The 11,644-nt window shown below is 59.1% G+C and overlaps 1 protein-coding gene and 1 long non-coding RNA gene across 2 annotated transcripts; one reads left to right on the top strand and one right to left on the bottom strand.

Annotated features, from left to right (window-relative positions):
- Positions 1-316: 316 nt before the first annotated feature.
- GADD45B (growth arrest and DNA damage inducible beta) lies at positions 317-2,612 on the bottom strand. The gene is made up of 4 exons (XM_006904075.3): positions 2,316-2,612; positions 2,128-2,229; positions 1,534-1,756; positions 317-1,272 (listed from the first exon to the last, which is right to left on the bottom strand). The coding sequence occupies exons 1-4, from the start codon at positions 2,357-2,359 to the stop codon at positions 1,159-1,161; spliced, it is 483 nt and encodes a 160-aa protein (XP_006904137.1). The 5' UTR covers positions 2,360-2,612; the 3' UTR covers positions 317-1,158.
- Positions 2,613-2,890: 278 nt separating this feature from the next.
- LOC107195295 lies at positions 2,891-8,600 on the top strand. Its single transcript, XR_001516404.2, has 3 exons — positions 2,891-3,637; positions 6,227-6,276; positions 6,883-8,600. It is a non-coding gene; the product is annotated as an uncharacterized LOC107195295 (long non-coding RNA).
- The last annotated feature ends 3,044 nt before the right edge of the window (positions 8,601-11,644 follow it).

Here is an 11,644-nt window from a genome sequence, read left to right as displayed (position 1 = left end):
ACTTTCTCTCTTTGGTGCAGTGAGGAGGCCCATCCTGGACGGGAGAAGGGGAGAAGGGGAGAAGGGGGGGTTCCTTGGGGCTCTCCAGAGGCCCCTCTCTTCCTGCAAGGCCTGAGCCCCCAGAAGCAGCAGGCAGCAGAAGCCCACGCGCTGTGTGGTCGCAGGTGCCCCCTTGACCTCTCTGGACCTGGGGGCCGCGGTGGCGGCTGGGCAGACACGGGGACTGCAGCCCTGGGGAGGGCTTTGGGTCTGGATGTGCCCAGAGCCTGGGGTTGGCTCTGGCACAGCCAGTAACAGCAGTGGCAGGGCGGCCAGGTTTCGTAATAAACCGGTCTTTTAATTGCTACAGGGCAGGAGGAGGCAGAAAAAAAAAAGGAGGCAAAGATTTGTTGGACTTGGGTGGCGCCGGCTGCAGAGAGAAGAGGCACTGTTTTTGCGAAGGAGCCTGGAGCTGCTAACAGGGACTTAAGTAACATTTCCTGGTGAGCCTGCAGGAGGGGGCGGGGCGGGGCGGCTGGAGCGTGAGGGGGGCGGGGTCCGGTCCCCCTCGGAGGCGGCACAGACACAAGAACCCAGAAGCTTTAGAAGTTTATTACAAGGCCATCCTCAGAAGTAAGAACAGACGTGTCTGTGAGCTTCCCGTCTCTCTCAGTGGTTCAGGTCACAGTGCAAGTAACAAAATAGATTGTCTATTTAGTTTGCAAACCGGGAGTTCATGGGCACCAGCAGCCCCAGCTCCCAAGTCCCAAAGGTTAGTCCCGGCGCGGGTCCGCGCCCTCGTCGTCCACCAGCGCCCGCCGCAGATGTCAGCTTCAGTCTCCAGAGGGGTCTGGGTGCCGTCGGGCTCACCCCACCCCCGAAGCGTGGAGGCCAGGCCTCCCCCCAGCTGCGGCTTCTGCTCCGTCGCGAGGCCCGAGCTCCAGGGTCCCCTCTCCTGCTGGCCCGGAGCCCCCTCTGCTCCTCTCGCAGTGGCCTCCGCTGGCGCTGCTCCAGGCTCACCGCCCCGGGGCGGCCGCCCACGCTCTCCCCTCTCCATGATTCTGCCCCGATGGTCTCACGGGTTGGGTTGTTTGGGGAGGTTGTTCTGGGGTGAGGGGTCAGATATTTATTTTATTTTTTTTGTGGCAGCAACTCGGCAGGTTCTGATGCCAAGGGGTCTCAGCGCTCCTGGAGGGAGATGTAGGGGACCCATTGGTTGTTCCCCCGGCTCTCTTCGCAGTAACTGGCCACCTCCACCAGGCCCTGGCTCTTCCAGGCGTCCGTGTGCGGGTTCTGTAGGAAGAGAAAAGACGGGGTTCAGTGGGAGCCCCAGGAGTGGGCAGGGAGCCTCCCTCTCCCAGGGCCAGCGTAGGGAAAACAGGCTGGCTCAAAATAGCAAAATAGCTAGCTGGGTGACGAGGCCGCTGCGGGCTGCCCACGGGGACATGCCGAGCGCGGCTGAGCACTGAGCTGGTGCAGGTCCGACTTTGTTGACAAACACGGGGCCAGGTGCGGGGGCGGGGCAGGACAGACGGAGGACCCCGCCCAGCTCACCGTGACCAGGAGGCAGTGCAGGTCCCGGGCCTCGGCGGTGCCCTGGGCCTCGTCTGGCTCGCCCAGCAGCTGCGCCAGGCGCTGCATGCCGGACACCCGGACGATGTCGATGTCGTTGTCGCAGCAAAAGGACTGGATGAGCGTGAAGTGGATCTGCAGGGCGATGTCGCCCTCCTCCTCCTCGTCGATGGCCAAGAGGCACAGGACCACGCTGTCAGGGTCCCTGAGGGGCCAGAGGAAGGGGACGGGTCAGCCGAGGGTCTGGGGAGGGGCCGCCAAGCTGCCGGCGGTTTGCGAAAACAAAGGGAACCCGCAGGTGTGCATGCAGCTGGGGGAGTGGGGGTGGGGCGCGTGCACGTTCAAAGTGTCGGGGAAGGTAAGGTAGGGGCGTACCGACGCGGGGTGCTTGCAAATGATGCAGTGTCAGGATATTGCAGGCCGCCCCCCCCCCAAAAAACGCAGAGAGGTCCTCCAGCCACAGTGGAGATATTTGGGGAAGTCCCGGCACCGTGCAAGAGATGGGCGCAGCAGGGAGCGTGCAGAGCGGAGGGGGGGTCCCCACCCGCGCCCAGCCGGGGACGGGGTCTGACTCACACATTCATCAGCTTGGCCGACTCGTACACCCCCACGGTGAGGCGGTCCTGGCGCTGCGCGGCCACCAACAGCTCCTCCACCGCGGCGCTCACGGTCTGCATCCTGGGGCAGGGGAGAGGGGTTCAGCGCCCGGCCGGTCACCAGGCGCTCAAGTCCCCGTCTGGCCCGGCCGAGCTCAAGCTACTTACTTCTGCGCCGCGTTGTCGCACGCCACCAGCTCTTCCAGGGTCATGTTGCAGTTATAATCCACAGTGGAAAGCAGCACCACGACAGTCTCGAGGAAGAAAATGCAAAAGCCGAGGCCGGAGAGCCCAAAACCTTCCCACGGAGCTTGAGCGCTCGTCCTAGATCTCCGGAAGGCAGCGAACTCCTCCCCCGAGAAGGCGGAAAAAAAATTGCAAAGTCCTCAGCAAGAGTAATCCAGGCGGCGGCACGCAGAAGGACGCGGTCCCCGGTTTCAGCGATCTGAGCCCGCGGCCGCCGGCGCTGCCTTTTATAGAGCGAAAGATACGGGGCGTGTCCTCTACGACCATCCGCCCCGCCTGTGACGAACCCACAAAGGCGATTGGTCGGCGGCGGGGAGGGGCGGGGCGCCGCGCGGGGGCGCCCCACGTGGGGGCGAGAGCCCGGAGGAGGGCGCGGGGGGGGGAGCGTGAGTGCCAGAAAAGAAAAAAAAAGCAGAAGTTTTTCTCCTGATTTCCCGGCAGCCGCGCCGCGTTTCGGGGCGCGCGCGGGATTTCCAGCGCGCGAGGCGGCCCGGACTTTCGGGGGGGGGGGCTTGGAATCCCCTCCCAGTCCCCGGAGAGTCCCGGGCTCTCGCCTTTCCCAGATTCTGCTGGGGGCCTGCTTTGCAGCCTGATCCCTCCTAAGTGGTGGTGGGGTTCCCCTCCGGCTGCGCGACCCTAGGCGCTGGCTTCTTTGGGCCTCTGCGTCCCTACCTGTCTAATGGGCATGCAATGCCGACCTCCTTGGGTTGCAGGAAGCGTTAAAAAAAATAATATGGGGCATACAAGTAAGTGCTTAATAAACGGTGGTGGTCGCGGGAGGCCCCTCGAGGTCTGCAATGTTGGGGGCTGCGAAGGTCGGCCTGTCCCCTCACCTGTCCTGTGAGAATGCACACCAGCCTCACCGGATTGCAGGAAGCAGTACTTAAAATAAGGGGTATACCGTAAGCGCTCGACAAATGTCACCTGGTGGTCGCGGGAGGCCGCCCCGAGGTCTCCAGAAGCAGGGACGAGCCCGGGCGCCCCCTCCCTACCCGCTTTGAGTTTCAGGGTGGGGCGCCCGTGGGAGGCGCAGGTGGCTGGGCTTCCGCGGGCTGAGCGCCCCCTGCCGGCGCCTCGCGTTCCACCGTTTGATCGCACCTGGACGCCGGGCCTAGGGAGACGTCAATGCCGGGGTGAAAGCCAGAGGAAAACGGTTCGTGCTTGCGCTGCACGCTGCCACCTCGGGGCCCCTTGCAGTGACGGTCGCCACTTCCATCTCTTCTGTCCAGAGTGGGCGCTGATATGTACGTACTGGGCGCGTAGCGTGTGCCAGAAGCGGGGAAAGCAGGGGCCACGCGGTAACTGCACGATGCAAAAGGGGACAGCGAGGCTGGGTGAGGCCGCCGCTCCCCCAGGCCACCGGCTCCTTGGTGGTGGAGCCACGCACACAGGGACTGCCGCCGGCCTCACGGTATCCCCGAGAAGGCCGTTCGCAAGCCATGCGTGCAGGCCCGCGTGGGACTGTCCCCCACGACCGATCGGGAGCTCTCGGGTGACTCACAGCTGTGTCCCCTCCCCCGCCAGCCTGGGGTCTGGACTCGGCCTGCGGACCCGCTGACGCATCGCGCCGCCTCCGCGCCGCCCACCGTGGGGGCGCGAAATGTCGCGGGCGCTGCGAGGCTCGGCGACGCCACCTGGTGGCCAGACCGGGTCCCTGCGGCCGCAGCGCCGGAAGGGGCGACGTGCAGGGGCGGCGGCGGGGTGAGGAGGCCTGGAACTTGGGTGACAGTTGCAATCTTTACATACACAATATTTGACATATGCAACATGAGCTGAAAAATATCCTAATGCAATATATATTTTTTTAATCTAAATGTATACTGAACAAAACCCCATCTATAATGAACAGAATATCAAGATTTGAAAGGTAGACAGGATCCAAACCCGTCAGGATTAGGGGAAGACCAGGCCGGTGAGCCGTGCAGGTGAGGGGTCAGATCCTGTTTATTTGCGTTGATTTTGATTTTTTGAAACTATTTTGCGTGAACCTATTCATCTCGATTGTCGAGTTTTTTGGTGCCTCGCTCGCTCGCCTTACCCTAGGCCCAGCCCTGAGGATAATCCCTGTCTGCCCAAAGGAGAGGGAACCCATCTAAGGGGGTGGGGGATGCACGACCTCCCCCTCCCATCAGAATGTGTGAGGCCAGGAAATCCAGGTGAGGCACACCCACCTCACAAAGGAGAATCCGTAAACATGATTACTTTCATATTACTCCTGTGTTGCACTCAAGATTCTAGTCAGAGCAAACCTGTGCGAAGCGCTTGCTACATGCTAAGCATTTCCGAAGCAGTTTCTCCCTCGATGCCGCTGAAGCGAGACTGGAGCCGTTGTCCCAAGTTGACGAAGGAGGAAACGGAGCCTCGGGAAGACAGGGCCAGGGGTCCAAGGCGCAGAGCTGGCGGTCCTTGAGGACATTGCCAGACACTGCACTGTACTCCGAGGTCCCGGCAGTAGGATGGGGTGTTTGGAGTCTAGAGGGAGAGAACTGGGGGGATGCGAGTCAGGGAGGTCAGACTTGGGGAGAGACAAAGCAAAGCGGGCACTGGAGGGTGTTTGTTTGCCTGGAGAAGATGGAAGCGGGTGGCCGGCCAGGCACAGCGCACAGTCCAGAGGCCTGGCCTCGCAGGGAGAGGCTGGCCGATTCCAAGGGAAGGCCCGGGACACTTATGCTTTGAGGCCCTGCTCTACCCCGTTCAAATTTGGGGCGCAAAATTTAAGGAGGCGCCAAAAAGCTCGGTATCAAGATAAACTTAGTTTTTTGAAGTCAAGATTTAATGCACTTTTTCTGAAATTCACCCTTTCAGAGTATCCACTTCAGTGGGGTTAGGTATAGTCACAAGTTTGTGTAACTGTCACCACTACTCCGGAATGAGATAAGTAATATTTCGAACACGATGGTTTGAATCGAAACACCCATGACGAACGGAGTGTTAAAATTTTCCCACCGCGACGGAACCAGCCACGGATTCATGCCAAGCTTATCCGAGCCAGAAGGAAAAATCAGTATGACTGATCCTGCCTCGACTTCAAATTTTGAAAACATCTCCAGCGTGAAATTTTTCTTTTGCATGTGTTTCAGTTTTTTTTAAAAAAAAAGGCTGGATTAAAATAGGATTTTTTATCATGAGCGACTTTGGGCCTCACCCTGGTTCCAGCCCTGCTTCTGGGGACCCTGTTTTTAAATCCTGGGCACCCCTGCCCCACAAGCAACTCGGAGGCGGCAGCTGGGTGGTCCAGTGGGCAGAGGGGAAAACCGTCTCCAGGAGGCTGGGGTCGGTCTGCCTGAGAGAGGGGCGCATCCTAGGTCCCCACCTCAACAGGGCAGCTACAATTTGGGAGGATTAGGAGTCCAGGGCTAGGGAGGGACATTTGAGAGAGTCCAGTGCAGAGCTAAGGCCCCTTCATCGTGGGAGGTGTCACAGACCGGATCTTTGTGTCACCCCCGCCCCCATCCATGCGTCAAAGCCCCGCCCCCAGTGGGCGGGTGTTCAGAGGCAGGAACTGGGCCTAGGTGAGACCTTGAGGTGACATTTGAACTGAGACCTGGGTGACGCGAGAAGCCAGGCCTGGGAAGCTGCAAAGGGCAATTCTCCAGCACTGTGCGTGCAAAGGCCGGAGGTGGGACCCCCGGGGCGGGGGGGGACTAGGGTGAGGTGAAAACCCAGCTGAGTGGGTGAGGGGACAGCGGACGGATGAGGAAGGTGGCCCCAGCAGCTGCGGGGAGCGCTCCAGATTTCACTCTGGACGTGCTGGTAAGGTATTCGTTTGAAGCAGGGGCAGGGCTGGCCTTGGACGTCATTTTTTTTGTGTTTTTGTTTGTTTATTTTCGCAGAGATGAACAAGACGTGAATCCTGTCCCCAGGGAGAGGTTTCCTGGTGGAGGTGAGTCATCACCTGAACTTTGAGATGCTGGCGAGACAGACGGGCCGGGAGAAGTGGAGGTGATACACCCGGCGTGGGAGATGGCAGGAGGGGACCAGAGGCCTGGCACGTTCCGGGCGGCGGGGGGCTCCGCCGTGGGACCAGGCGGGCCTGGTTCAATGCCACCTCCCCCGCTTCACGAGCTGTGTGTCCCTGAGCTGTCGACTTAACGTCTCTGAAACTCCCTCTTCAGAACGATGACAAAGAAACAGTGACCTAGACTGGCTTTAGCACGAAGACCGTGCTCCGCACACCTTCCCTCCTGTGGTCATTGTGAAAGCCACTCGAGGCCACTCCCTCCCTCCCTGCACCCCGAGCGCCCCTCAGCGGGCTCCTCAAAGTGTCCTCGGGAAGCTATCCCCCTCAGCTGACTGTCACACACCGCCAGAACCCCTTCCTGTCATTCTTTGAATGTGCCAGCCAGGCGTCCTCCCTCCAGGCCTTTCCTTTGCTGTCCCCACCCTTCCCCGCCCCATGTCACCATGCCTCTGTCCCCCCATCGGCACCTGCCATACATTTTACTCTCCCTATCCCCAACGGTTCATACCTCCCTTTTTTGCTTCTTAGGACTGGACGCGATCAAACATATTTAACTCATTGGCCGTAATCGTCATCCATGCCGCTGGCAGGGACGTCGGCTCCACCGCGCGGGAGTTGGGGTCTGTGTGGCTCGGCGTGGTGCTCCCGGTACCCAGGAGGCGCTCAACAAACGCGTGCTGGTGGCGTGGCTGGATGCATCCCCAGCAGCACTCTGAGGCGCTTGGCGTTCCTGGAAAAGGCCACATCGTTTGAAGAAGGAGAAGCATGGGTCCCAGGAGAGCGCGTGACGAACGTGTGACAACGATTGTTTTTAACGCGTGAGGGGACCCAGGGGATGTCACCACCGGTTCGAAGAGCTCAGAGCTCCAAGAGCCGCACACCCAAGGCAGTCAGGACAGGGACAGTGGACACGGGCGGTCCTCGGCCACCTGTCACACGGCTTCTGCTTCTCTGGGTGTGTGAGTTCCGCCACCTGCATTGTTGGGGGGCGCGGTCCCCATCAGACTCTGCAGGCTCCAGACACCAGCCGCACCTGGGCCACCCTCACTGCAGACCAGCTGGCTGCATACTCGGGGGTCCCCACAACCATGCCCAGGCACGATGCCTCCCTGGGGTGACTCAGGACTCGGGAAAGTACCCGGTGACCTACGACCGAGATGCACGAGGCCCCTGGGGTGGCCGTGACCAGGTCCCACACACTGAGGGGCTTGAAGCTGCGGGTTTACCCTCTCCCAGGTTGAAGGCCAGGGGTCGAGAACTCGGGCGTTGGCAAGAGATGGTCTGTGCCAGGCCCCCATACGACCTCACCTTAACCAATCACGTCTGCAAAGACCCTGTTTGCGAAGCAGGTCCCATTCACAGGGTTCAGGGGGACACTAGTCACTCCCACACAGACGGTGGAGATTTGCAGCCCCAGGCTGGAGGGGCCGGACACGCAGTGGGGGTCAGCCAGCGAGCTTGGGGGGCGCGGAGTGCGGGAGAGGCAGCTCCCCTTCGGCCCTCCCTCCTCCCCAGTGTCGCCCCCAGGGCTGTGACCCCAAACAGATCTCACATCACCCCTCCTCCACATCCTCTGGGCAGCACCCCAACACTCGCGGGACCCAGAGCAAGGATTCAAGGGGCCACGAAGCCGTGTCCAAAAATTACACGGCAGATAACAAACAGCTAAACAGAACAGGTTTTGCCCCCGCCCAGTTGGACACCCCCATGCGTCACCACTGAGGGCCACGTCAGGCCACACGCCACACCGCTTCACACCGGCGAAGACTGACACGGTCAGAGACAGACGGTGACACGTGTCGGGAGGGTCTGGAGACCCTGGACCCTCGCTGCTGGCAGGGCTGGAAACGGCCGCCGCCATGGGACAGCCCCGCTCCTCAGAGGTCAAGCGCGGTCAGCGCCTGGCCTGTGCCTCCCCGCCACCCGTAGGGAGAGAAACCCCACGTCCTCGCTCCAGAACCTTCGCGGCTGTAATGTTCCGAATTTCCGAGAAGTGCAAACAGCCCAATGTCCATCCACTGATGATAGATGGAAAAATTGTGGTCAGTCCACACGGGGGAGGGGCACTCGGCCGTGGGAATGGGGGGAGGCGCTGACACTCACCATGACGTGGACCCTGAATACGTGACGCTCAGTGAGAGACGCCAGACACACAAGGCCACGCAGTGTGTGATTTTGTTTACATGACACGTCTAGAACAGGTGCATCCACAGACAGGAAGAGGGTGAGTGGGTGCCAGGGGCTGGGGCCGGGGTGGGGGTGAGCACTCGGCCGTGGGAATGGGGGGAGGCGCTGACACTCACCATGACGTGGACCCTGAATACGTGACGCTCAGTGAGAGACGCCAGACACACAAGGCCACGCAGTGTGTGATTTTGTTTACATGACACGTCTAGAACAGGTGCATCCACAGACAGGAAGAGGGTGAGTGGGTGCCAGGGGCTGGGGCCGGGGTGGGGGTGACTGCTGGTGGGGGCGGGGCTTCATTTAGGAGCAGTGAGAGTGCTCTGAAATTGACGTGGCGATGGCTGCCTGCATGTGAGAATGTACTAGAAAACAGTGCCTTACACACTTTGCAGGGCAAATTGTCCAGCACGTGAACTGTATTTCGATAAAATTGTTATGAAAACAACAGCCACAGTTCACTGACAGTCTTCCCTAGGGCAGATCCAATCTCCCTCCCTCTGCTGCCTGTGACGGCAGAGCCAACAGGGCGTGAGGGAAGTGACACCGTCAGCCGCGGGCATGAGCCTCCAGAGAGGCCTGTCAGCTCCTGTCCAGCTCTCTGCGCCCTGAGGTAACATGTGACAAGCTCCGCTGTGGTAGGGCGGTGGCCACAGGGAGAGACCCCAAGGCCACAAGAGAGGGAGAGGGGCCGCCTGAGGCCCCGGGCTGACCACAGAAGCCCCTGGCCAGCGACCCCCGTCAACCCCACACGGAACAGACCCACTGGCTGAGCCCGCTTTCCCGACCCACAAAATCGCGAGACATAATAACGTTTGGGGGCGGTGTGTCACCCTAAAGGAGAGGAATTCAAACCTTCCAAACGTCCTGCAATCCCCAGGTCTGCCCTGCAAGGTGGCCGTGGGGAGAGAGCCAGCCCTGAGCATGTGGCTGCCACCCCCAGCCTCTGTCTGTCTCCCCAGTGCTGGTCCTACACAGCAAGGGGCCTGACCTGCGCACAGGTGGCAGCTCAGCTCACAAAACAGCTGTGGTCTTTTGGGGGATGCGGGGGCGGGGGAGAGCACCGGGGTGAGGAACGGGCCACCTGGGTGCTGCACAAGGTGTGGGGACAGGTCCAGAAGGGATGACAGCCCAGGTCTACGTGCAGGCCCCGCCCAGCCCAGGCCAGTACGGCCCCTCACCTGGCTGCTTTCCCAGCGTGCCCTTCACCTGTGCGGCCAGGTAGCTAGTATCTGCCCGAGGCTACTGAACCCTTGAAATACGGCCGGTGTGACCGAGGACCCGAGCTTTAAATGAAATTTAATTTAAATTCATTAAAGTGTACCAACGAAAGCAATGTAAAATATTTTTCCTTTAAACACGAACTTATTTCAAGAGTTTCGTGAAACTGTTGCAAATTTAGCACGCAAGTTACAAAATGCCATACGTATGAGGTACACACCGTGTTTCGAAGACTCGCTATGGAAAAACATATATATATATATATAAACTATCTCCTTAATGATTTTTCTATGTCAATTACAACATGGGTTCGAATATTCTGGGTATATCATGGTTTCACTTGTAAAGCGGCATCTAGAAAGTGTAAAGGAATGCGTAACTTACATTCTATCGACCTTCCTGTAGGACACGCTTTTTAATTGAGACATACTGGACATGCAACGTGTAAGTTCAAGCGATTGAACATGTGTTGATTTGATGCATTTCTCCACTACAACGTGACTGTCACCACGGCCCGAGCTAACACCCCTACCAGGCCACCTAAGTATCGCTTCTTTCTTGCGGTGGCACATTCTGTTTCTACTGAGACCACGTTGTGCTGGGTACGGCTGTTTTTCTTTTTTCCACTTGGAAACACGAATTCCGTCCGACACACAACGAGTCCCTCCGTCCTGCTTAAAGAACGGACACTCACGACCAGCTGGCTTACGAAATAGAACGAGGCCACCACGTCGAAGCTCCATCACTCACCCGTCCTCCACCCCCCGCCGTGCCACCACCTTCCCCTACGGAAGGAATCACTATGCTGACTTCTGGGTCAACCACGTCCCCTCTCTCCTTTCGATTATGTCGCACTTGGAGCAGCCCTGCATGACAGCTCGTTTGGCCAGGTTCTGAATTTCGTAGCGGTGGCAGGGACCTGTGGACATTTTCCTGAACTATGCCCTTTTTGCTCAGTTTTATGTTGGGGGTCGGGGGGGTCCTGTGGCTGAATGTTGCAGGGCCGCATTCCTGGCTACTGCGGTGTAATATTCTCCCCCGTGAAGTGTGCGACGTGATGGTCTGAGCTTATCCATGCACGTTCGAGATGTTGTTAATTTTTGTTTCCCAATCACGACAAACGGCCAAGGCTTAAATCAGGTCCTCTTATGAGGAACTGAGACACCCCTGGACAGCGGCCAGCAGGGACCCGAGGCTGTCGGCCCAACAGCCGGCGAGGACCAAGCCCTTCGGACAACCCTACGAGTGAGCTTGGAAGTGAACTCTGTCTCAGCTTTGTGACGTTTTGTGGAGCTGGGAGCCAGACCACCCAGCTAAAGCCGCTCCCAGTTCCCTACCCACGGAAATGGGTAAGAGACGTGAGATGCTTCAAGCCGCTGTATTTTGGGACTATTCCTTACAGAGCGACAGATAACATGCTGATGTTACATTGCATATTAGTCTCCTTCAGTCTGCACCCACTGGAAGTCCTCATTCATTGCCATGTCCACCACGCCATGGACATGACTTTGCATTGGCTGGTCCCTGGACGGCTTTCTCCCCACATTACCCTGGCTCATCCCGCCTCCCCTCCAAGTCCTTGCTCAAATGTCACCTTCTCCAGAGGCCCACCCCCACATGCTCCCAAACTCCTCCACCCTGCTTTGTCTCCACAGTCCTCCAAGGCGCTATACAATTCATTCATTTGTCACGGCGGCGGGAAGGGCAGGGATGTTTTTTATTCACTGATGCAGCCCCAGTGCCAGGCACGTGGAGATGCTCGGTCCGTATTTGCTGATTTCATCATTCATCCTCCAGCACGCCACCCGCCTCCAAGATTTCAACCAGGATCGCCGGGTTCCAGCCCCAGGTTCCCTAGATTCTCATCCAGGCCCAGCATCCGGGC

This window comes from Pteropus alecto, unplaced genomic scaffold, assembly GCF_000325575.1.
Source record: "Pteropus alecto unplaced genomic scaffold, ASM32557v1 scaffold30, whole genome shotgun sequence".
In the NCBI taxonomy this organism is placed as follows: Eukaryota; Metazoa; Chordata; class Mammalia; order Chiroptera; family Pteropodidae; genus Pteropus; species Pteropus alecto.
Note: the sequence above shows the minus strand (reverse complement) of the source record. Positions and strands in the feature narration are given on the sequence as shown.

Excerpts from the sequence above, each read along its gene's own strand:
- GADD45B (XM_006904075.3), bottom strand. The coding sequence starts at position 2,359 with ATGACCCTGGAAGAGCTGGTGGCGTGCGACAACGCGGCGCAGAA. Across the intron at positions 1,757-2,127 it reads TCGGCCAAGCTGATGAATGT|GGACCCTGACAGCGTGGTCC; the intron begins GTGAGTCAGACC and ends CTGGCCCCTCAG. Across the intron at positions 1,273-1,533 it reads TGCACTGCCTCCTGGTCACG|AACCCGCACACGGACGCCTG; the intron begins GTGAGCTGGGCG and ends CTCTTCCTACAG.